We start from the raw sequence: 26805 nt of genomic DNA, 5'->3' as shown, positions 1-26805 counted from the left end.
AGTCTGTGTCGAGTCTCGCCAATATATAGAACGCCACATCGGGAGCGCCGGACGCAGTATATCACCCCAGCCGACTCACAGGTGAAGTGTCGCCTCACCTGGAAGGACTGTCTGGGGCCCTGAATGTTGGTAAGGGAGGAAGTGTAAGGGCATGTGTAGCACTTGTTCCGCTTACACGGATAAGTGCCAGGAGGGAGGTCAGTGAGGAGGGATGGGGGGAGACAAATGGACAAGCGAGTCGCGTAGGGAGCGATCCCTGTGGAAAGCAGAAAGTGGGGGGAGGGAAAGATGTGCTTAGTGGTGGGATCCCATTGGAGGTGGCAGAAGTTACAGAGAATAATATGTTGGACCCGGAGGTTGGTGGGGTGCTGGATGAAGACCAGGGGAACCCTATTCCTAGTGGAGTGGCGGGAGGATGGAGTGAGAGCAGATATGCGTGAAATGGGGGAGATGCGTTTGAGAGCAGAGTTGATGGTGGAGGAAGGGAAGCCCCCTTCTTTAAAAAAGGAGGACATCTCCCTCGTCCTGGAATGAAAAGCCTCATCCTGAGAGCAGATGCGGCGGAGACGAAGGAATTGCAAGAAGGGGATGGCATCTTTGCAAGAGACAGGGTGAGAAAAGGAATAGTCTAGATAGCTGTGAGAGTCACTAGGCTTATAGTAGACATCAGTAGATAAGCTGTTTCCAGAGATAGAGACAGAAAGATCTAGAAAGGGGAGGGAGGTGTCCAAAATGGACCAGGTAAACTTGAGGGCAGGGTGAAAGTTTGACCTGGAATGTTGACTTCATTAACTTTGCCTGTAACTTTCCAGCTCTTGGCTCCATCCCTCCCCCTCCTGCCTTCTCCTATCATTTTGGATCTCCCCTCCCCCTCCCACTTTCAAATCTCTTACTAGCTCTTCCTTCAGTTAGTCCTGACGAAGGGTCTCGGCCCGAAACGTAGACTTTACCTCTTCCTGGAAAAGCTTTTGGTATGCTGGCCTTTATTAATCAGAGCATTGAGTATAGGAGTTGGGATGTAATGTTGAAATTGTATAAGGCATTGGTAAGGCCAAATTTGGAGTATTGTGTACAGTCCTGGTCACTGAATTATAGGAAAGATGTCAATAAAATTGAGAGAGTACAAAGGAGGTTTACTAAAATGTTGCCTGGGTTTCATCTCCTAAGTTACAGAGAAAGGTTGAACAAGTTAGGTCTTTATTCTTTGGAGCGTAGAAAGTTGAGGGGGGACTTGATAGTGGTGTTTAAAATTATGAGGGGGATTGATAGAGTTGACGTGGATAGGTTTTTCAATTGAGAGTGGGGGAGATTCAAACAAGGCGACATGAGTTGAGAGTTAAGGGGCAAAAGTTTAGGGGTAACATGAGGGGGAACTTCTTTACTCAGAGAGTGGTGGCTGTGTGGAACGAGCTTCCAGCAGAAGTGGTTGAGGCAGGTTCAATGTTGTCGTTTAAAGTTAAATTGGATAGCTATATGGACAGGAAAGGAATGGAGGGTTATGGGCTGAGTGCAGGTCGGTGGGACTAGGTGACAGTAAGAGTTCGGCACGGACTAGAAGGGCCGAGATGGCCTGTTTCCGTGCTGTAATTGTTACATGGTTATCTGTTCTATTGATTTGCTTCGCACTTTACTGGTCATTGTGGATGATCCATCAATCACTGTGAAAAGTTACACCCTTTCAAATTCAAAGACCTTAACTCACTTAAAAAGGAATATATTTAGATCTTTGATCCAGCAACCTCACGGTCTGCTGTCCGAGTTTGAGGTGAAGCGAGTCATCCCATGGCCCCTCGGATCCAAAGGCTTCACAACATCAGCTGTCAGGAATGACAGGGCAGAACAGAACCCTCGTCTCCTTCACTTGCCAGAACCTGAACACGCCCATCACAACTATCTGAGCAACAGCACCGACAGCACGATGCCACCTGCTGTGGAGGCTACCTCCCTGCTGCTCTGTCTGATCGAGGGCCCAGGGGTCAGGGCAGCCACCTTTGCACTGGTCTTTCATTTTGTTTCATGATTGGGTAAATGAGTTTCAGTGAGCATGGAGAGGAAAAGGCTGACGATGGTGAGAAGGGGTTTTGGTAAGGATTGGGAGATGTTCAGCCTGTGTCGAACTATCATCCTCTTTTACTTGCATTAGGGCTTCTGGTACTTTTGATATCTGATGTGCCGAGGAGTGGCCGCCAAAGAAAATATTTTCCTTTTAAAGAAATGTTGTGCTTTGTGGAGATTTTGGAACACGATGGCACACCTCTGCAACTCCTCACTGAAATATTCGGTGCAGATGTGAGAAGGGGAGGGGGAGAGGGGAGAGAGGGGGAGGGGAGGGGGAGGGGGAGAATAGGAAAGGAGGAAAGGGAGGGGAGGAGTAGGGGGAAGGGGAGAGGGAGGGGAGGGGCAGGAGGAGAGGGAGGGGAGAGGGAGGGGGAGGGGTAGGAGGAGAGTGAGGGGAGAGGGAGGGGGAGGGGAGAATAGGAAAGGAGGAGAGGGAGGGGAGAGGGAGGGGGAGGGGAGAATAGGAAAGTAGGAGAGGGGGAGAGGGAGGGGGAGGGGAGGGGAGAGGGAGTGGGAGGTGGAGAGGGAGAAGGAGGGGGAGAGGGAGGGGAGGGGGAGGGGGAGTGGAAGCGGGTGGGAGAGGGAGAGTGAGAGTGAGAGAATACTTGATGAGTTGGGTATGGAGAGAGACAAATCATCCCAACTGTCCACTGAGATCGCCTTGCCCCAGCCACACATTAACTCTTCCCCGGCCTCTCTGCCCCTTTGACTAACTTGCTTTCTTCTCTTGGGGGCACAAGAGACTGTAGATGCACGAATCTGGAAGCATAAACCAAACGGCTGACTGTCACAATGAAGGATCTCGATGAAGCAGCGACTGGCTATTTCCTGCCACAGATGATGTCTGATCTGCTGAGATCCTCCAGCAGATTGTTTTCTTTCTCTGTTCCTCAGCTCTAATGAAGGGTCTTTCAGTCTTTGGCCTGAAACATTGGCTATTGCTCCTTTGACGAACGCTCACTGACATGCTCAGTGTTTACAGTATTTTTGTTCTTCCCTGCACCTGTGTTTGTGTTTCTTTTTATCTATAGAGAATCTGTGTGAGTGTTCCATATCAACGACTCCTCAGATATACGGCAGAACAGCGCAGAACAGTGTAGACAGCACAGAACAGTGTAGACAGCACAGAACAGTGTAGACAGAACAGAACAGTGTAGAACAGCACAGAGCAGTGTAGAACAGCACAGAACAGTGTAGAACAGCACAGAGCAGTGTAGAACAGCACAGAACAGTGTAGACAGAACAGAACAGTGTAGAACAGCACAGAACAGTGTAGAACAGCACAGAACAGTGTAGACAGCACAGAACAGTGTAGAACAGTGTAGAACAGTGTAGAACGGCATAGAACAGTGTAGACAGAACAGAACAGTGTAGAACAGCACAGAGCAGTGTAGAACAGCACAGAACAGTGTAGAACAGTGTAGAACAGTGTAGAACGGCATAGAACAGTGTAGACAGAACAGAACAGTGTAGAACAGCACAGAGCAGTGTAGAACAGCACAGAACAATGTAGACAGCACAGAACAGTGTAGAACAGTGTAGAACGGCATAGAACAGTGTAGAACACCGCAGAAAAACACAGAACAGTGTAGAACAGTGTAGGACAGTGCAGAACAGAGCAGAAAAGTGAAAAAAAGTGTAGAATAGTGTAGAACAGTGTAGCACAGTGCACAACAGTGCAGAGCATTGTAGCACAGTGTGGACCAGCGCAGAACAGCATAGAACTGTGTAGAACTGTGCAGAACAGTGCAGAACAGTGTAGAGCGGTGTAGAAATGTATAGAACAATGTAGAACAGTGCAGAGCAGTGTAGCACAGTGTAGAACAGCACAGAACAACATAGAACTGTGTAGAACAGTGTAGAACAGTGTAGGAGAGCACAGAACAGTGCAAAACAGCATAGAACTGTGCAGAACAGTGCGGAACAGCGCGGAACAGCGCGGAACAGCGCGGAACAGCGCAGAACAGCGCAGAACAGTGTAGACAGAACAGAACAGTGTAGAACAGCACAGAACAGTGTAGAACAGCACAGAACAGTGTAGACAGCACAGAACAGTGTAGAACAGTGTAGAACAGTGTAGAACGGCATAGAACAGTGTAGACAGAACAGAACAGTGTAGAACAGCACAGAGCAGTGTAGAACAGCACAGAACAGTGTAGAACAGTGTAGAACAGTGTAGAACGGCATAGAACAGTGTAGACAGAACAGAACAGTGTAGAACAGCACAGAACAGTGTAGAACAGTGTAGAACGGCATGGAACAGTGTAGAACAGCACAGAACAGTGTAGAACAGTGTAGAACAGCACAGAACAGTGTAGAACAGTGTAGAACCGTGTAGAACGGCGTAGAACAGCACAGAGCAGTGTCGAGCAGTGTAGAACAGCACAGAACACTGTAGAACAGCACAGAACAGTGTAGAACAGCATAGAACAGTGTAGAACAGCACAGAACACTGTAGAACAGCACAGAACACTGTAGAACAGCACAGAACAGTGTAGAACAGCATAGAACAGTGTAGAACAGCACAGAGCAGTGTAGAACAGCACAGAACACTGTAGAACAGCACAGAACAGTGTAGAACAGCATAGAACAGTGTAGAACAGCACAGAGCAGTGTAGAACAGCACAGACAGTGTAGAACAGCACAGACAGTGTAGAACAGCACAGAACAGTGTAGAACAGCACAGAACAGTGTAGAACAACACAGAACAGTGTAGAACAGCACAGAACAGTGTAGAACAGCACAGAACAATGTAGACAGCACAGAACAGCGTAGAACAGCACAGAACAGCACAGAACAGCGTAGAACAGCGTAGAACAGCGCAGAACAATGTGGACAGCGCAGAACAGTGTAGAACAGCGCAGAACGGCGCAGAACGGCGTAGAACGGCGTAGAACGGCGCAGAACGGCGTAGAACGGTGTAGAACGGCATAGAACGGTGTAGAACACTGTAGAACGGCATAGAACAGTGTAGAACACCGCAGAAAAACACAGAACAGTGTAGAACAGTGTAGGACAGTGCAGAACAGAGCAGAAAAGTGAAAAAAAGTGTAGAATAGTGTAGAACAGTGTAGCACAGTGCACAACAGTGCAGAGCATTGTAGCACAGTGTGGACCAGCGCAGAACAGCATAGAACTGTGTAGAACTGTGCAGAACAGTGCAGAACAGTGTAGAGCGGTGTAGAAATGTATAGAACAATGTAGAACAGTGCAGAGCAGTGTAGCACAGTGTAGAACAGCACAGAACAACATAGAACCGTGTAGAACAGTGTAGAACAGTGTAGGAGAGCACAGAACAGTGCAAAACAGCATAGAACTGTGCAGAACAGTGCAGAACAGTGTAGAGCGGTGTAGAAATGTATAGAACAATGTAGAACAGTGCAGAGCAGTGTAGCACAGTGTAGAACAGCACAGAACAACATAGAACTGTGTAGAACAGTGTAGAACAGTGTAGGAGAGCACAGAACAGTGCAAAACAGCATAGAACTGTGCAGAACAGTGCAGAACAGCGCGGAACAGCGCGGAACAGCGCGGAACAGCGCGGAACAGCGCAGAACAGCGCAGAACAGCGCAGAACAGTGTAGACAGAACAGAACAGTGTAGAACAGCACAGAACAGTGTAGAACAGCACAGAACAGTGTAGACAGCACAGAACAGTGTAGAACAGTGTAGAACAGTGTAGAACGGCATAGAACAGTGTAGACAGAACAGAACAGTGTAGAACAGTGTAGAACAGTGTAGAACGGCATAGAACAGTGTAGACAGCACAGAACAGTGTAGAACAGCACAGAACAGTGTAGAACAGCACAGAACAATGTAGACAGCACAGAACAGTGTAGAACAGTGTAGAACAGTGTAGAACGGCATAGAACAGTGTAGACAGAACAGAACAGTGTAGAACAGCACAGAACAGTGTAGAACAGCACAGAACAGTGTAGAACAGTGTAGAACAGTGTAGAACGGCATAGAACAGTGTAGACAGAACAGAACAGTGTAGAACAGCACAGAACAGTGTAGAACAGTGTAGAACAGTGTAGAACGGCATGGAACAGTGTAGAACAGCACAGAACAGTGTAGAACAGTGTAGAACAGCACAGAACAGTGTAGAACAGTGTAGAACAGCACAGAGCAGTGTAGAACAGTGTAGAACAGTGTAGAACGGCATAGAACAGTGTAGACAGAACAGAACAGTGTAGAACAGCACAGAACAGTGTAGAACAGTGTAGAACAGTGTAGAACGGCATGGAACAGTGTAGAACAGCACAGAACAGTGTAGAACAGTGTAGAACAGCACAGAACAGTGTAGAACAGTGTAGAACCGTGTAGAACGGCGTAGAACAGCACAGAGCAGTGTCGAGCAGTGTAGAACAGCACAGAACACTGTAGAACAGCACAGAACAGTGTAGAACAGCATAGAACAGTGTAGAACAGCACAGAGCAGTGTAGAACAGCACAGAACACTGTAGAACAGCACAGAACACTGTAGAACAGCACAGAACAGTGTAGAACAGCATAGAACAGTGTAGAACAGCACAGAGCAGTGTAGAACAGCACAGACAGTGTAGAACAGCACAGACAGTGTAGAACAGCACAGAACAGTGTAGAACAGTGCAGAACAGTGTAGAACAGCACAGAGCAGTGTAGAACAGCACAGACAGTGTAGAACAGCACAGACAGTGTAGAACAGCACAGAACAGTGTAGAACAGTGCAGAACAGTGTAGAACAGCACAGAGCAGTGTAGAACAGCACAGACAGTGTAGAACAGCACAGAACAGTGTAGAACAGCACAGACAGTGTAGAACAGCACAGAACAGTGTAGAACAACACAGAACAGTGTAGAACAGCACAGAACAGTGTAGAACAGCACAGAACAATGTAGACAGCACAGAACAGCGTAGAACAGCACAGAACAGCACAGAACAGCGTAGAACAGCGTAGAACAGCGCAGAACAGCGCAGAACAGCATAGAACAGCGCAGAACAATGTGGACAGCGCAGAACAGTGTAGAACAGCGCAGAACGGCGCAGAACGGCGTAGAACGGCGTAGAACGGCGCAGAACGGCGTAGAACGGTGTAGAACGGCATAGAACGGTGTAGAACACTGTAGAACGGCATAGAACAGTGTAGAACACCGCAGAAAAACACAGAACAGTGTAGAACAGTGTAGGACAGTGCAGAACAGAGCAGAAAAGTGAAAAAAAGTGTAGAATAGTGTAGAACAGTGTAGCACAGTGCACAACAGTGCAGAGCATTGTAGCACAGTGTGGACCAGCGCAGAACAGCATAGAACTGTGTAGAACTGTGCAGAACAGTGCAGAACAGTGTAGAGCGGTGTAGAAATGTATAGAACAATGTAGAACAGTGCAGAGCAGTGTAGCACAGTGTAGAACAGCACAGAACAACATAGAACCGTGTAGAACAGTGTAGAACAGTGTAGGAGAGCACAGAACAGTGCAAAACAGCATAGAACTGTGCAGAACAGTGCGGAACAGCGCGGAACAGCGCGGAACAGCGCGGAACAGCGCAGAACAGCGCAGAACAGTGCAGGACAGTGCAGAACAGCGCAGGACAATGCAGAACAGTGTAGAACAGTGTAGAAATGTGTGGAACAGTGTAGAAATGTGTAGAGCAGTGTAGAACGGTGTAGAAGAGTGTAGAACAGTGTAGACTCTGTGTGAGTGTTCCATATCAACGACCCCTCAGATACAGTGTAGAAAAGTGCAGAACAGTGCAGAATAGTGTGGAGCAGTCTGAAGCAGTGTGGAGCAGTCTGAAGCAGTGTAGAGCAGTGTGGAGCAGTGTGGAATGGTTTAGAAGAGTGAAAAATGCTGTAGAAGAGTGTGGAGCAGTGTGGAGCAGTGTGGAGCAGTGTAGAACAGTGTGGAGCAGTGTGGAATGGTTTAGAAGAGTGTAGAACAGTGTAAAATCTGAGTGGGTGTTCCATATCAATGTCTCCTCAGATACAGTGTAGAACAGCCCCTTCCAAGATAATGAGCTGTTTCACCCAGAAACCCATCTATTTAACCTGAGCCTAATCACAGGACAATTTACAATTTCACTGAAATTTGAGAAGGAGAAACTAAAGTCAGATGTATCAATATTACAGTGGAGTACAGAGGCATGAGAATGGTGCTGGAAGTCTGAAAATTGCAAATGTCGCTCCACTTTTCAAGAAAGGAGGGAAGCAGAGGAAAGGAAATTATAGGCCAGTTAGTCTGACCTCAGTGGTTGGGAAGATATTGGAGTCAATTGTTAAGGATGTAATTTCGGGGTACTTGGAGGCACATGGTAAAATGTTCTGTAGTTAGCATGGTTTCCTCAAGGGAAAATTGGGAGGAGGCAAAATGTGGGAATAAAGGAAGCCTTTTCTAGTTGGTTGCCACTTACCAGTGGTGTTCCACAGGATCCGCGTTGGGATCGATTCTTTTTACATTATATGTCAATGACTTGGATCATGGAAAAGTTTGCAGATGACAGAAAGATAGGTGAAAGGGCAGGTAGTTTTGAGGAAATAGAGAGGCTACAGAATTTTGTAGATAGATTAGGAGAATGGGCAAAGAAATGGCAGATGGAAAACACTGTTAATAAGTGCATGGTTATGCACTTTGGTAGAAGAAATGAAATGGTAGAGTATTTTCTTAATGTAGAGAAAATACAAAAAACGGAGGCACAAAGGGACATGAGAGTCCTTATGCAGGATTCCCTGTGGCGAGGAAGGCAAATGCAATGTTAGCATTCATTTCAAGAGGACTGGAATATAAAAACAGGGATGTAATGTTGAGACTTTATAAAGCACTGGTGAGACCTGACTCGGAGTATTGTGAGCAGTTTTAGGCCCCTTATCTTAGAAAGGATATGCTGAAACTGGAGAGGGTTCAAAGGAGGTTCACGAAAATGCTTCCAGGATTGAATGGCTTGTCATATGAAGAGCATTTGATGGCTCTGGGCCTGTATTCACTGGAATTCAGAAGAATGAGGGGTGACTTCATTGAAACCTATCAAATCGTGAAAGGCTGTGGATGTGGAGAGGATGTTTCCTATGGTGGGAGAGTGTAAGACCAGAGGACACAGCCTCAGAATAGAAGGGCATCCTTTTAGAACGGAGATGAGGAGGAATTTCTTTAGCCAGAGAGTGGTGAATCTGTGGAATTTGTTGCCACAGGCAGCTGTGGAAGTCAAGTCTTTATGTATATTTAAGGCAGAGGCTGATAGGTTCTTGATTGTTCAGGATGCGAAGGGATACGGGGAGAAGGCAGGAGATCAGGGCTGAGAGGAAGATTGAATCAGCCATGATGGAATGGTGGAGCAGACTGGCCTCATTACACTACTATATCTTATGGTGTTAATCACTATGCCACCATGCCGCCCATTATCTGTGGGTCTGGTCTCCATTAGACCATAAGATATAGAAGCAGAATTAGGCCATTCAGCCCATCGAGTCTGCTCCACTATTCCATCATGGCTGATTTATTATCTCTCTCGACTTCTTCCTCTTGCCCTTTCTCCATTACCTTTGACACCCTTAGTAACCAAGAACCTATCAATGTCCACTTTAAATATGCCTAATGACTTGTCCTTCACAGCTGTCTGTGGCAATGAATTCCACAGATTCACCACCATCTGGCTAAAGAAATTCCTTCTAAGCTCTGGTCTAAAGGGATACCCCTCTAGTCTGAGGCTGTGCCCTCTGGTCCTAGTCTCCTCCATTAGATGCAACCTTCTCTCCACATCTACTCTATCTAGGCCTTTCGATAGCCCATAGGTTTCAATGAAATGCCCCCTCATTCTTCTAAACTGCAGCTAGTACAGGCCCAGAGTCATCAAACGCTCCTCATATGTTATTCACCTCATTCCCAGGATCATTCTTGAGATCCTCCACTGTCTCTAATGTCAGGGCATCCTTTCTTAGATAAGGGGCCCCAAAATGCTTGCAATACCCCAACAGCTGTCTGAACAACGCCTCATAAAGCCTCAGCATTATGTCCCTGTTTTTATGTTCTAGTCCTCTCGAAATTAATGCTAACATTGCATTTGCATCTCACTAGCTAAGGAAGATATACTTCTGACCAGGTGTGCATTATTGGTGAATTCCTGCAATGGGGATTGGCCTGCAAGAAAAAGGTTAACCAGACTAGGCATCTATACTCTGGAATTTAGAGGAATGAGGAATGAATTAATTGAAATATGCAACATTCTTACAAACCTGACAGATAGAATGGGATGGCTGGGGTGTCTGGAATTAAGGGGTCACTCTCAAGAAAAGGGGTCTGTTATTCAGGAATGAGAGGAAGTTTCTACGTCTAGAGAGTGGCGAATTTTTTGGATTAAGTTGTGAAATATATTCAAGTCAGAAGCTGATGGAGATTGAGGAAATCAAGTAAAGTGGACCAAAATAGTAGAATTTTCAGGAAGGGCTGAATGGCCTCCTGTTTTTTTTAGTCCTTAGGGTGCAGTTGTTGCAGGTGATTGTAGAAAACATGAGAGATTCTGCAGGTGCTGGAAATCTTCAGCAACTCACAAAAACTCAGCAAGTCAGGCAGCATCTGTGGAAGGGCATAAACAGTCAATGTTTTGAACTGGAGTGCTGAAATGTTTCAGACTGTTTGGGGACCTGAATGGTGGTGAAGGAGGTACTGTAGGGGCAACTTGCCCCGCTTGCAGGAATAAGTGTCTTCCTTGCTTTCTGAATTCATCTGAACAATATTCGGTCTCCCTCTAGCGACCTTTTAACATGCAATTCTATTCAGGCGCCAGGAGATGGCAGCAAGTAGCTTTGACTGCATCAAAAGCATCACTTTCCGCTGGTCTGTTTCTAATTGCTGCGGCCTAATCCTTGGTTATTGCTGCATTCTTTTGCGCTGGACACACATCGCAGGCATTTGTATGAGGAAGAGGGGCAAGTTTGCAGTTATACAACACAGATCACATTCTTTCCTGAAGTCATCATAGTGTTGTAATATAAGAATCCTGTTTATGTACAGTAGGCCCCCAAATATAATGAGCTGTCAATCTGCCTTTTGTGGTGATTTTCAATGAATAAAAAGTATTGACTGGCTGACTGGATAGAGCACCCTATTCCCCTCCCAATCTTTTATACCTATTTGACACAAGAGACTCGATCTCCCTTTAACCTCCCCTCTGCCTGTGGGTCCGGCAGTGGCACTCCCTCACAATGGAATTGGACTGCAAGACTCAGGCGCAGATCTCCTAGCTATTGACTGAATCCAGGGTATATCCATTTGATGTTCTGGTCTCAGATACCACTTCCCGATGGAGAGGAAGAGAAGGGAAGGTGATAAAATAACACACACATGACATGCAAAAGGAACTCAACAAGGTCAGGCAGTTGATATAGAGGGGAATAAATTGTTGATGTTCTGGGTCAAACCCCTTCATCAGGTCTGGAAAAGAATTCACATTTCACCCACCCACCCATCTTTCCTCTCACCTGGTCTTACCTATCACCTGCCAGCTTGTACTCTGTCCTCTCCACCACCTTCTTATTCTGGCTTCTTTCCCCTTCTTTTCCAGTCCTTATGAAGGGTCTCAGACCAAAATGTCAACTACTTATTCATTTCCACTGATGCTGTCTGACCTGCTGAGTTCCTCCTGCGTGGTGTGTGTGTTGCTTAAGATTTATAGCATCTGCAGAATCCTTTGTGTTTATGATAATAATGTTTTTATTACCAATAAGCCCAATAGCAAGAATGGCAGCAATGCTTCACTACCAGATGAACTCAATGCCTTCTATGCCCACTTTGAAAGGGAGAATATAACCACAGCTGTGAAGATCCCAGCTGCACCTGGTGACCCTGTGACCTCTGACTCAGAGGCCGATGCTAGACTGTCTTTAAAGAGGGTGAACCTTCGCAAGGCGGAAGGTCCCGATGGAATACCTGGTAAGGCTCTGAAAACCTGTGCCAACCAACTGGCGGGAGTATTCAAGGACATTTTCAACTTCTCACTGCTATGGGTGGAATTTCCCACTTGCTTCACAAACACAACAATTATACCAGTGCTTAAGAAGAATAATGTGAACTGCCTTAATGACTACCGCCCGGTTGCACTCACATCTACAGTGATGAAATGCTTTGAGACATTGATCATGATTAGAATGAACTCCTGCCTCAGCAAGGACCTGGACCCATTGCAATTTGCCTATCACCACAATAAGTTAATGGCAGATGCAGTCTCAATGTCACTTCACACAGCCTTAGACCACTTGGTCAACACAAACACCTATGTCAGGATGCTGTTCATCGACTATAGCTCAGCATTTAACACCATCATTTCCACAATCTCGATTGAAAAGTCACAGAACCTGGGCCTTTGTACCTCCCTCTGCAACTGGATCCTCGACTCCCTAACCAGAAGACCACAGTCTGTGCGGATTGGTAAGAATATCTCCTCCTTGCTAATGATCAACACTGGTACACCTCAGGGGTGTGTGCTTAGCCCACAGCTCTATTCTCTCTATACCCATGACTGTGTGGCTAGGCATAGCTCCAATACCATCTATAAATCTGCTGATGACACAGCCATTGTTGGTAAAGTGGTGATGAGAGGGCATACAGGAGTGAGATATGCCAGCTAGTGGGGTGGTGTCACAGCAACAATCTTAACAACAGCAACATTCAACATCAGTAAGACCAAAGAACTGATTGTGGACTTCAGGAAGGGTAAGATGAAGGAACACAAACCAATCTTCATAGAGGGATCAGAAGTGGAGAGAGTGAGCAGTTTCAAGTTCCTGGGTGTCAAGATCTCTGAGGATCTAACCTGGTCCCAACATATTGATGCAGTTATAAAGAAGTCAAGACAGCAGCTATACTTTATTAGGAGTTTGAAGAGATTTGGTATGACAATGAATACACTCAAAAACTTCTATAGATGTACTGTGGAGAGCATTCTGACGGGCTGCATCACTGTCTGGTAAGGTGGGTGGGGGGAGGGAGCAGCTACTGCACAGGACCCAAGGAAGCTGCAAAGGGTTGTAAATTTAGTCAGCTCCATCTTGGGTACTAGCCTACAAAGTACCTAGGACATCTTCAAGGAGCAGTGTCTCAGAAAGGCAGCATCCATAATTACGGACCTCCAGCACCCAGGGCATGCCCTTTTCTCATTGTTACCATCAGGTAGGAGGTACAGAAGCCTGAAGGCACACACTCAGCGATTCAGGAACAGTTTCTTCCCCTCTGCCATCTGTTTCCTAAATGCACATGGAACCCATGAATATTACCTCTCTTTTTTATATATACTATTTCTGTTTTTTGCATGATTTTCAATATATGTATACTGTAAATGATTCACTTATTTATTATTATTTTTTCCTCTTCTATATTATGTATTGCATTGAACTGTTGCTGCTAAGTTAACAAATTTCACAACACATGCCGGTGATAATCAACCTGATTCTGATTCTGGTATGTTTATGTATCCTATCATCCTTCTCCCTTTGTGTCTGGAACGGTTTCGTTAACATATCAGACTTCTGAATGTAATACCTTGTCTTGTTTATTGTACTGTCACAGGACCATAAGATACAGGGACAGAATTAGGCTATTCGGCCCATCAAGTTTGCTCTGCTGTTCGATCCTGGTCAATTTATTTTCCCTTCGAACCCCATTCTCCTGCCTTCTCCATGTAACCTCTGACACCCTGACTAATCAGGAATTTAGCTGTCTCTGCTTGAATTATTTGGCCAATGAATTTCACAGCCCTCTGGTCCTCGACTCTCCCACTATTGGAAACATTCTCTCCACATCCACTCTATCTGGACCTTTTAATATTCAATGAGATCCTCCCTCATTCTTCTAAACTTCTGTGAGCCCTACTGTAATCTCTTCATACACTAACTCTTCTGGATGCTATCCAATGCCAGCACATCCTTTCCTAGATATGGAGCCCAAAACTGCTCACAGGACTCCAAGTGCGGGCTGACCAATGCCTTGTAAAGCCTCAGCATTACGTTCTTGCTTTTACATTCTAGTCCTCTGGAAATGAATGCTAACATTGTATTTGCCTTCCTTACCACCGATTCAACCTTTACGGAATCCTACACTAGCCCCTTTGCACCTCCGACTTCTGAATTTTCTTTCCGTTTAGAAAATAGTTAACACCTTCTTTCCTTTTACCAAAGTACATAAACACGCACTTTCCTACACTGTATTTGACCTGCCACTTCTTTGCCCATTCTCCTAACCTGTTCAAGTCCTTCTGCAAACTCCCTGCTTCCTCAACACTACCTGCCCCTCTACCTATCTTTGTACCATCCACAAAGCCATCAAATCCACCCCCACCCCCCCCGGTCTCAAGTTCTCCACATGTATGGCTTTCAGGGCTGGAAATGTTCTTGCTGTCAGAGAAAGAGTACAGCTCTGGTCTGCCTGTCCTCTAAACACTCAGTTCACCAGAAGTTCAGACCAAAAAGCGACATTGTTTGCATAATGCTAATTTAGAATTTTTTTTAAATTTAGAGACACAGATTTAGAGTTCTCCACCATAATCCTGACTGTAGTTCACGTAACAACGGCTGACTATAATCAATTGCCCGCGATACTGCATGATGCTATCTCCAAACAAGAAACAGTCCACCCTGATGCATTTTGGATCATAGTCTGAGACTTCAATCAGGTTTGTTTGAAGAAAACCCAGCATAATTACCACCAGCATATAACCTGCATATTGACATGGGAAGCAGCAGGGCTTTGCTTCAATTCCTTCTACAGTCACTTTAACCACCAGAACACGGGGAAACTACTGCAAGCTCCCACATTCCCGGGGATTCTATGATTTCAGTCTGTGAAGCCAACGAGCAGGCTGCCTGCAGAACCCACAGAAGGCGTCTGGATGGGACGAGTTCCTGGCCACCTATTAAAGACCTGTGCTGATCAACTGGCTGGTGTGTTCACGGAAATCTTTACCCTCTCACTTCGGCAGTGTGGGGTACCCAAGAAGAGCATGGTTACTGGCCTCAATGACTATTGCCCAGTTGCACTTACATCCACAGTGATGAAGTGTTTTGAGAGGTAGGCCCGAAACACATCAGCTCCTGCCTGAGAGGTGACTTCAATCTGCTCCAATTTGCCCAGCAGGGCAACAGGTCTACCCTCTCATTGGCTCTTCACTCAACCCTGGAACATTTGGACAGGAAAGCTGCATACACCAGGATGCTCCTTATCGACCACAACTCGGTATTCAATATCATTGTCCCCTCGAAACTAATCAATAAGCTCTAAGACCTCGCCCTCAATGCCTCCTTGTGTAATTGGATCTTGGATTTCCTCTCTTAAAGACCCCAGTCAGCTTGGATGGGCAAAAACATCTCCTCCTCAATCTCCATCAGCTTAGCCCCCTGCCCTACTTGTTTTACACCTATGACTGTGTGGCTAACACCACTCTAATGACATATTCAAGTTTGCCGATGACTCCACTGTTGTGGGCCGAATCAAAGGTGGTGATGAATTAGCATCCAGGAAGCTTGAAAACTTGGCACACTGGTGTCATAACAACAACCTCTCACTCAATGTCAGCAAGCCCAAGGAACTGATTGTAGGCTTCAGGAGAGGGAAACCAGAGGCCCATGAGCCAGTTCCCATTGGAGGATCAGAGGTCGAGAGGACTCAATTCCTAGCTGTTTCTATTTCAGAAGACCTGTCCTGGGCTCGGTTTCAAGCACAATTACAAAGGAAGGACGGCAGTGCCTCCACTTCCTTAGGAGTTTCAGAGATTCAGCATGACATCTAAAACTTTGACAAACTTCTATAGGTGTGTAGTGGAGTGTATATTGGCCGGCTGCATCACAGCCTGGTATGGAAACACCAGTGCCCTTGAATGGAAAAGCCTTCAAAACATAGTAGATTTAGCCCAGGTCATTGCAGGTAAATCCCTCCCAACCGCTGAGCATATCTACGTGAAACACTGTCGTAGGAAAACAGCATTCATCGTTTGGGATCCCCACCATCTGGGCCATGCTCTCTTCTCACTGCTGCCATCAGGTAGAAAGTACAAGAACCTCAGGACTCACACCACCAGGTTCAAGAACAGTTACTACTCCTCAGCCATCAAGCTCTTGAATAAAAGGGGATAACTTCACTCAATTTTGCTTGCCCCATCCTGTGGTCTAACTATCAAGGACTCTTCATCTCATGTTCTCGAGATTTATTGCTATTTATTTATATTTGTATTTACACAGCTTGTTGTCTTCTGGTTGGATGCCCTATTTGGATGGCCTTTCATTGATTCTGTAATAGTTCTTGTTCTACAGATTTGTTGAGTTCGCCCATTAGAAAATGAATCTCAGGTTGTATATCGTGACATATATGTAGTTTGATAACAAGATTACTTTGAATTTTGAGCAGGGTAACAGACCTTTTTGGTCCACTAGCTCCGTGCTGCCAAATTATACCATGTGACCAACTCACCTGTACGCCTTTGCAAGTGTGTTTCTGTTATTGCCCAAAAGGACTTCTATTAGCTGTGGTTCAATTGCTTGCTCCCTTGTTTTCAAGACAGAATTTAGTGAGTTCAAATCTCAATGCAGCTACTTGAGCAGAAATCTTGACTGTGAAATGAAGGAGCACGATGAATGAATTGCTGCACCATCCACTCATCCAGTCACACTAACTACGCAGGCAAATGTACCAGGCATAATGCCATGGTTTATATAATGCTGGAAATACTCAGGACGTCAGTCAGTGTCTATGGAGAGATGATAGGGGTACAATAGTGCAATACTGGACTAGCGGCTGGAGTTTTTGGTCATTAATTCAGCATCAGGAGCTCAAATCCTGCTATAGAAGCTAGGTTATTTATCCAGTCTTTATAGACTTAACTATAATAAAGATTGGATATAGCTTGTGCACAGCATAAATTCTTGGAGAGACCAGATTTTCCCAGTGCAGTGAATGTGTAATTAGCACACTGGCAAATGGGTGCTTAGCGTTTAGCGTGACACTGTTACAGCTCAGGTGCTCCGTAGCTGAGAGTTCAAATCTAGCTCAGTCTATAAGGAGTTTGTGTGCTCTCCCGTGACTGAGTGGGTTTCCTCCAGCAGCTCTGGTTTCCTCTCACAGTCCAAAGGTGTACCAGTTAGTGGGTTAATTGGTCATTGTGAATTGTCCAGTGGCTAGGGTTCAATAGGTGGGCAGCTGGGTAGAAGGGGCTTGTTCTTCACTGAATCTCGAAATAAAGAAAGTAAATTTTCTGTAAGCTTGCCACAGGCACATTATTATCTTTGCCACATCATGTGAGTAAATGCTTCATGAATAGCACACACAGTGTGGAGGAACCCAGCAGGTCAGGTAACGTCTATGGAGAGGAATGAACAGTTCAAATTTCAGGCAAAGGACTGAAGCATCCTGACGAAGGATCTCGATCAAAAACATGGACTGTTTATTCTTTTCCATAGGTGCTGTGTGACCTGCTGGGTGCCTCCAGCACTCTGTGTGTATTACTCAAGGTATCTAGTATGAAAGATTTATGAATGGTCTCTCTGGGGGTGTTATGTGATTTTATATAACAATGCTGTAACAGACACCAGTTTCCTGTGAATCTCCAGCTAGGGTCTCAGTGCTACTGAGCATTAAGCAGTGTGTGAGATCAATCTGCACACGTTACAAAACATGCAATCTCTTTGTTTCCTAGAGCACCAGGAAATCAACGAGGTCTTAACAATACGAATCATTGTTAAAAAAGATGCTGAAAGGTATAAAATAAAGCTTTTGATTCTTGTCATTGTCCTGGACTTGCCCAACTCCTCGAGCTAATCAAAACCTTTCGACAGGCTGCAATATTATCTACCTGTGGAAAGAGGCCGTATCTACCTGACACAGATTATCAGTGTTTATCTGACGCAGATTATCAGTGTCTACTTGACACTGATTATCAGTGTTTACCTGACACAGATTATCACTGAACACCTGACACAGATTATCAGTGTCTACTTGACACAGATTATTAGTGTCTACCTGATACAGATTATCAGTGTTTACCTGACACAGATTATCAGTGAATACCTGACACAGATTATCACTGAATACCTGACACAGATTATTAGTGTCTACCTGACACAGATTATCAGTGTTTACCTGACACAGATTATCACTGAATACCTGACACAGATTATCAGTGTCTACTTGACACAGATTATCACTGAATACCTGACACAGAGTATCAGTGTCTACTTGACACAGATTATCACTGAATACCTGACACAGATTATCCCTGAATACCTGACACAGATTATTAGTGTCTACTTGACACAGATTATCAGTGTCTACTTGACGCAGATTATCAGTGTTTACCTGACGCAGATTATCAGTGTCTACCTGACGCAGATTATCAGTGTCTACCTGACACAGATTATCACTGAATACCTGACACAGATTATCAGTGTTTACCTGATGCAGATTATCAGTGTCTACCTGACGCAGATTATCAGTGTCTACCTAACACACATTATCAGTGTCTACCTGATGCAGATTATTAGTGTGTACCTGACACAGATCGTCAGTTTACCTGACACAGATTGTCAGTGTTTACCTGACACAGATTATCACTGAATACCTGACATAAATTATCAGTGTCTACCTGACACAGATTATCAGTGCTATAGAAAAGAATTGCAGCAGGTATAGAGGTTCAGTGAGACATCAAACACAATTGTTCATGTGGTTGCAGTTTCAGAGGGAGTGGGGTGGGGGTCTTTCAAAGTTCAAAGTTTTTGTGCTAGGAATGTTTTGTTCATTTATGTAATAACTTTAATGTAGCCTGAAGCATCTGCATGGAGCAACATCAATCACCATCATACTGGCTGTGAGGTACAGCAACAAAAAGCTGCTCGTAAAAATGAATGTAAAGACCAGTGCCCAGCTGGATGATTGGAAGGCCAAAAAGAAAAGAGCTAATGGATGGAGATATGAAAACAGAATTTGTCAGATAATGTTGTGGATGAGGAAACCAAGAGCAGAGATCAGATTGTAAAGGCAGCAATCGTAGGATCATTAAGAGAATACTCCAGTAAACCAACTGCACCTTCCCAAGCAAACCAGAGAGAAGGAAGAGGGAAAAGAAAGAGGTGCATGATGTAAGTGCTGCAGAAATGAAAAAGTATTAACAACGTCTAATTTCCTGAGAAAGAAGAAAATTCAGGGAAACACAAGAAACTTGAAGAAGAAAATGGAAGGTCAGAAAAGGAAAGTCAAGAAGTTGAAAAAGGGAGAAGGGATAGAGAGAAAGAACTTGAGTGAGAAAGAGTAAGGTGTGAAAGAGAAAAGGAACATGAGAAAGAAAAAGAGTGGGAACGAGAGTACTGACAGGGATCAAGGCCATGAGCGAGACTGAAAATGGAATTTTATGTGGAATAAAGCAAGACAAAAAAGCCAGGATTGGGAGAGAAGCAAGGATTGAATTCGATCCAGAGAGAAAAACTGAGAAAAGGAGAAGAAAGGTGTTCTCAGCTGTCAGAACCACTTCAAGCAGTCTCACAGTCAACTCCTACAACACAGGGTCAAAGAATGTTGAATCTTTGTGGGTGGAGTTAAGAAACTGCAAGGGTGAAAAAAACCATTATGGGAATCATATACAGGCCTCCAAATAGTAGCCAAGGTGTGGGGTTGAGATTGCAAAGGGAGCTGGAAAAGGCATGTAATAAGAATGCTGACACAATTGCGATGTGGGACTTCAATATGCAAGGGGATTGGGAAAATCAGGTTGGTGTCGGATCGCAAGGGGGTGAATTTATTGAATGCCTACGAGATGAGTTTTTAGAGCAGTTTGTGCTTGACCCTATTGGGGAAAGGCTATCTTAGATTGGGTGTTGCCTAATAACCCAGACCTTATCAGGGAGCTTAATGTAAAGGAACCTTTAGGAGACTGTGATCATAATATGATTGAATTCATACTGCAGTTTGAGAGGGAGAAGCATAACTCACATGCATCCGTATCACAATGGAATAAAGGGAATTACAGAGCATTGAGAGAGGAACTTGCCCAGGAGGATTGGAGGAGGATACTGGCGGGGATGATGGCAGAGCAGAAATGGCTGAAGTTTCTGGGAATAGTTCATAAGAAACAGAAGTAGTTGTTCTCAAATGGCAGGGGTAGGCAACTGTGGCTGACAAGGGAAGTTAAGGACTGCATAAAAGCCAAGGAAAAGGCATATAAGGTAGCCAAAGTGAGTGGGAAGTTAGATGATTGAGAATCTTTTAAATCCAACAAAAGGCAACAAAAAAAGCTATAAGGGGGAAAAGATGCAATATGAGGGCAAACTAGCCAATAATATAAAACAAGATACTAGAAGTATTTTTTCAGTTATATAAAGAGTAAAGGGGAGGTGAGAGTTGATATTGGACCACTGGAAATGATGCTGGTGACGTAGTAATGGCAGGACAAAGAAATGGCAGGTGAACCTAATGGGTACTTTGCATCAGTCTTCACTGTGGAAGACACTGGCAGTGTGTCAAAGGTCCATGGGCGTCAGGGAGCAGGAGTGAGTGCCTTTGCTATTACAAAGGACAAAGTGTGAGGCCATCTCAAAGGCCTTAAGTCACCTGACCCAGATGGACAACATCCTAGAGTCCTGAGAGAGGTTGCTGAAGAGATAACAGATGCATTAATCATGATCTTTCAAGAATCACTTGATGGCATGGTCCCGGAGGACTGGAAGATTGCAAATGTTACTCCATTCTTTAAGAAGGGAGGAAGGAAGGCAAAAGAAAGCCTAACCTCAATGGTTGGGAAAGTGTTGGAGTCTATTATTAAGGACGAGGTTTCGAGGTACTTGGGGTAATTATAAAATAAGTCAAAGTCAGCATGGTTTCTGCCAAGGGAAATCTTGCCTGATAAATCTGTTCGAGTTCTTTGAGGAAGTAACAAGCAGGGTGGGCAAAGGAGAGGCAGTGGATGTCATATTCAGAAGGCATTTGATAAGGTGCCACTCATGAGTCTGGCGTTACAGGAAAGATATTGGCATGGATAGAGGAAGGGCTGACTCGCAGCGAGTGCGAATAACGGGATCTTTTCTGGTTGGCTGCCAGTGACTAGTGGTGTTCCTCAGGGGTCAGTATTGGGACCGCTGCTTTTCACATTGTCTGTCAATGATTTAGATAATGGAGTTGATGAGCTTGTGGTAAAGTTTACGAATGATATGAAGATAGGTGGAGGGGTGGGTAGTGCTGAGGAAGCAATGTGATTGCAGCAAGACTTATTGGAAGAATGGGCAAAAAAGTGGCAGATGGAATACAGTGTTGGGAAATGTATGATAATACACTTTGTTAACAGGAACAATAGTGCGGAAATGGGAGACGGTTCAAATCTCAGAGGTACAGAGGGACTTACGAGCCCTCGTGCAAGACTCCAAGAAGGTTAATTTACAGGTTGAGTCTGTGGTAAAGAAGGCAAATGCAATGTTGCCATTTATTTCAAGGGGAATAGAATATAAAATTAAGGAGATATTGCTGAGACTTTATAAGGCGCTAGACAGTCCGCGCTTGGAGTATTGTGTCCTGATGAAGGGTCTCAGCCCAAAACGTCGACTGTACTCTATTCCATAGATACTGCCTGGTCTGCTGAGTTCGTCCAGCATTTTGTGTGTGTTGCTTGGATTAACAACATCTGCAGATTTTCTCTTGTTTGTACTTAGAGTATTGCGAACAGTTTTGGGCCTTAAACCCGAGAAAGGATGTGTTGTCGTTGGAGAGAGTCCAGAGGATGTTCACGAGGATGATTCTGGGAATGAAAGGTTTAACATATGAGGAGCCTTTGGCAGCTTTGGGCCTGTACTCTTTGGAATTTAGCAGAATGTGGGGGGATCTCACTGAAATCTACTGAATTTTGAAAGGACCAAATAGAGTGAATGTGGAGAGGATGTTTCCTCCGGTGGGGGTATCCAGAACTAGAGGGCACAGCCTCAATATTGAGCGGTGGCCTTTCAGAACAGAGAGAAGGAGGAATATTATGAGCCAGAGAATAGTGAATCTGTGCAATACTCTGCCACAGACTGTGGTGGAGGCCAAGTCCATGTGTATATTTAATTGTTTTCTAATCTGTCAGGGCATCAAACGATATGGCGAGAAGGAGTTGAGTGGGATCCAGGATCAGTCATGATGGAATAACGCAGCAGACTTGATGGGCTGAATGGCCTAATTCTGCTCCTGAATCTTATGGTCTTACCACGGAGGAGGCCCCAGACCATGAGGTTGTTTTCACAGCCACAAGTCTCACCTGCCAAACAGACTGACCTTCCTTGTCAGGAAAGACGTTATCCCACAGGAAGCTGCAAACTCAGCCCAATACACTATGGCCATGCCTGTCACCACTACTGGTACATTACTGGTGCTGGTCCATCCCCACTACTGGTACATTACTGGTGCTGGTCCGTCCCCACTACCGGTACTGGTCCGTCCCCACTACTGATACTGGTCCGTCCCCACTACCGGTACTGGTCCGTCCCCACTATCGATACACTACTGATACTGGTCCGTCCCCACTACCGATACACTACTGGTACAGGTCCGTCCCCGCACTGGTACATTACTGGTACTGGTCCATCCCCACTACTGGTACCGGTCCATCCCCACTACTGATACACTACTGATACTGGTCCGTCCCCACTACTGGTACTGGTCCGTCCCCACTACTGGTGCTGGTCCATCCCCACTACTGGTACTGGTCCATCCCCACTACCGATACACTACTGATACTGGTCCGTCCCCACTACTGATACTGGTCCGTCCCCACTACTGGTACTGGTCCATCCCCACTACCGATACACTACTGGTACTGGTCCATCCCCACTACTGATACTGGTCCGTCCCCACTACTGGTACTGGTCCATCCCCACTACCGATACACTACTGGTACTGGTCCATCCCCACTACTGATACTGGTCCGTCCCCACTACTGATACTGGTCCGTCCCCACTACTGGTACTGGTCCATCCCCACTACCGGTACTGGTCCGTCCCCACTACCGATACACTACCGGTACTGGTCCGTCCCCACTACCGATACTGGTCCGTCCCCACTACCGATACACTACCGGTACTGGTCCGTCCCCACTACCGATACACTACCGGTACTGGTCCGTCCCCACTACCGGTACTGGCCCGTCCCCACTACCGGTACTATTCCATCCCCACTACCGGTACACTACTGGTACTGGTCCGTCCCCACTACTGGTACTGGTCCGTCCCCACTACCGGTACACTACTGGTACTGGTCTGTCACCGCTGGTCGTACTATCAACAGGAGGCACTGCCTCAGGAAGGTGACGTCTACCATGAAAGAACCTCACCATGCCACTGCTCACCGCTACCATCGGGCAGGAGGTACAGTAGCCTTAAGTCCCACACCACCAGGTTTAAGGTCAACGACTTTCCTTCAACCAGTGGGTTCTTGAACTTGCTGGTAAAACTCTAAACCCCAGCACATCACTGACCACTGATCACTTTGCTCTGAAGTTGACCAGTTTTGTTCTAATTGTGTTTTTTCTTGTAAAACTTTGAGTACGATTTCTGTTTAATTTGTGCTTATTGTGAATGTTGCTTCTATGACGCTGTGTGTGCCTGTGATGCAGTGGGGAGTTTTTCATTGCACCTGTGCACACAAGCACTTGTCCAGATGATAATGGACTTGACTTTGACCTTGAAATTTTTTCATTCCATGTGTTAAATACAACTTCTGAAAGTCTTCCTGAACCTCCTTTGACTTACGTGCACAGTGCGGTAGTTTTGATGTCCATAACGGGGTGCCTGTCTCTCGGCTGTAGCAGGTCACCAGTGCATTTCCATCCAATATATATCCTGGATCACAGCTGAACTGTATTGTGGACCCCACCAGCAACTTGGTGTCTGAAATCGCACGAGTGGCATGTTTCACTTCCCCAGGGTCTGTGCAGTACATTACTAGAGAGAGAGAGAAGGGGAGAGAGGAAGAGGGAGACATGGGAGAAAGAGAGAGAGAGAGGGGAGGGGAGAGAGGGAGAGAGGGAAGGGGAGAGAGGGAGAGAGGGAAGGGGAGAGAGAGAGAGTGGGAAAGGGAGACATTGGAGAAAGAGAGAGAGAGAAAGAGAGAGAGAGGGGGAAGGGGAGAGAGGGAGAGAAGGAAGGGGAGAGAGGGAAAGGGAAACATTGGAGAAAGAGAGAGAGAGAAGGGGAGAGACAGAGAAGGGGGAGAAAGTGAGAAGGAAGGGGAAAGAGTGGGAGCGAGTGTCAGAGGGAGAGAGAGAGAAACAGAGTGGGTAGGTATTGGAGAGGAAGATGGAGGGAGAGAGAGTGATGGAGAGGAGGAAAGTATGTGACACAAAAATAGAGACAGAGACCAAGAGAGAATGATGGAGTGTGGTGGTGGGGGTGGGGGGGGGGGAGAGTGGGAGAGAGAGAGAGAGAGAGAGAGAGAGAGAGATAAAAATTAGAGATATTATCCCATGCAGTAATGTTTGCATTTTTATGGCAATCTTCATGGTCTCAGAACGAAGGGATTTTAGTGCTTCACAATAAACAAAGCAGGTCTTTATACCATCTTTGTTGTAGGAAGCCGAAGGTAGCTGAATTTAAACAGAACAAACAAAGGGCTTAAGACCTTAAGAGTAGAATTAGGCCATTTGGACCATGACTGATCCAATTTTCCTCTCAGCCCAAACTTAATGCCTTCTCCCTGTATCCCTTCATGCCCTGACTCATCAAGAATCTATCAACCTCTGCCCTAAACATACATAAAACTCCACAGCTGCCTGTGGCAACAAATTCCAGATTCACCACTCTCTGGCTAAAGAAATTCCTCCTCACTTTCATTCGAAAAGGACATCCCACTATTCTGAGGCAGTGTTCTCTGGTCTTAGACTCTCCCACCATAGGAATCATCTTCCCCACATCCACTCCATCAAGGTCTTTCCCTATTCGATAGGCTTCAATGAGGTCACCCTCATTCTCCTGAATTCTATTGACTACAGGCCCAGAGAATCAACACTGTGTGTGTGTGTGTGTGTGTGTGTGTTACTCTGGATTTCCAGCATCTGAGTTTGGTGTTGTGTTGTCCATTGTATAATGCCTTATGCTTCCTGTGATAACTCTCTGACCATGTTCATCAAAAGGCTTCCACGTCTGAGTCAGAGTGTTCCGGATACAATCCAACTCTGGAAAGCTGAGCGCACAGGTCTTTGTGCCGTGTCATTAGGGTACTGAGAGAGTAATGCTCTTTTGAAGTTGTTCTCTTTGAGATTTACCCAGTCAGGTAAATTTAATTGATCCAATTGCAGTGTGTAGAGTGGGCAGCATTGACCTGGGTCAAAGCTATCCCACAATTGATCTCAGATTCTTTAATTATTACCACATTATTGTTCGTGGGAGCATATAGAGTCATCGAGAAGAACAGCACAGAAACAGGTCCTTCAGCCGATCTAGTCCATGCCGAAAACCTACTCCCAACGACCTGCACCAGGACCATATTCCTCCATATCCCTACTATGCATATACCTACCTAAACTTCTCTTACACATTGAAATCAAGCTCACATGGACCACATGTGCAGGCAGCTCCTTCCACACTCTCACAGCACTCTGAGTGACAAAGTTCCCCTCATGTTCCTCTTAAACTTCTCACCTTTCACCCTTAACTGTGGTATCTATTACAGTGCAGTAAGGGGAATTACAGAGGCATGAGAGAGAAGTGGCTAGAATTGATTGGAAAAGAACATTTGCAGGGATGACGGCAGAGCAGCAATGGTTGAAATTTCTGGGAGCAATTTGGTAGGCACACGATATGTACATTCCAAAGAGGAAGAAGTACTCTGAAGGAAAGCTTACACAACGGTGGCTAACAAGAGAAATCAAAGCCAACATAAAAGCCAAAGAGAGGGCATATAATAGAGCAAAAATTAGTGGAAAGTTAGAGGATTGGGAAGCTTTTAAAAAACAACAGGAGGCAACTAAAAAAAGTCATTAAGAAGATAAAGATAGAATTCGAAAATAAGCTAGCCAATAGTATTAAAGAGGATTTCTGAAGTTTCTTCAGGTACATAAAGTGTAAAAGAGAGGCAAGAATTGGATCACTGGAAAATGATGCTGGAGAGGTAGTAATGGGGGACAAGGATATGGCGGACAAACTGAGTAATTATTTTACGTCAGTCTTCACTGGGAAAGACACTAGCAGTATGGTGGGAGTTAAAGGTGCCAGAGATCATGAAGTGTGTGAAGTTACCATTTCTAGGGCGAAGGTTCTTGGGAAACCGAAAGGCCTGAAATTAGATAAATCACCTGGACCAGATGGTGTATGCCCCAGAGTTCAGAAAGAGGTGGCTGCAGAGATAGTGTTGGCATTAGTAATGATCTTGCAAGTAACACTAGATTCTGGAATGGTTCCGGAATATCAGAAAATTGCAAAATGATAAAGTAGGCCATAATCAGCATGGTTTCCTCAAGGGAAAATCTTGTCTCACAAATCTGTTGGAATTCAAGTCAAGTCAAGTCACTTTTTATTGTCATTTCAACCATAACTGCCGGTACAGTACACAGTAAGAATGAGAGAATGTGTTTCAGGACCATGGGGCTACATGAAACAATACAAAAACTACACTGAACTACGTAAAACAACACAAAAACTACACTAGACTACAGACCTACTCAGGACTGCATAAAGTACACAGAACAGTGTGGGCATTACAATAAATAATAAACAAGACAATAGGCACAGCAGAGGGCAGTAGGTTGGTAGTCCGATGGCTTGGGGGAGAAACTGTTACATAAATAAA

At 45.3% G+C, this 26805-nt stretch overlaps 1 protein-coding gene across 1 annotated transcript in view; it reads right to left on the bottom strand.

Moving 5' to 3' along the window:
- The window catches only part of LOC140190826 (seizure 6-like protein), a 439535-nt gene that overhangs the window by 32601 nt on the left and 380129 nt on the right, over positions 1–26805 (bottom strand). The window contains exon 12 of the mRNA XM_072247697.1: positions 23772–23963. Coding sequence (XP_072103798.1) covers positions 23772–23963 — 192 coding nt within the window. The remainder of the gene's footprint in view (positions 1–23771; positions 23964–26805) is intronic.

The sequence above is a fragment of the Mobula birostris genome, chromosome 31, assembly GCF_030028105.1.
Source record: "Mobula birostris isolate sMobBir1 chromosome 31, sMobBir1.hap1, whole genome shotgun sequence".
Taxonomy (NCBI): domain Eukaryota; kingdom Metazoa; phylum Chordata; class Chondrichthyes; order Myliobatiformes; family Myliobatidae; genus Mobula; species Mobula birostris.
Note: the sequence above shows the minus strand (reverse complement) of the source record. Positions and strands in the feature narration are given on the sequence as shown.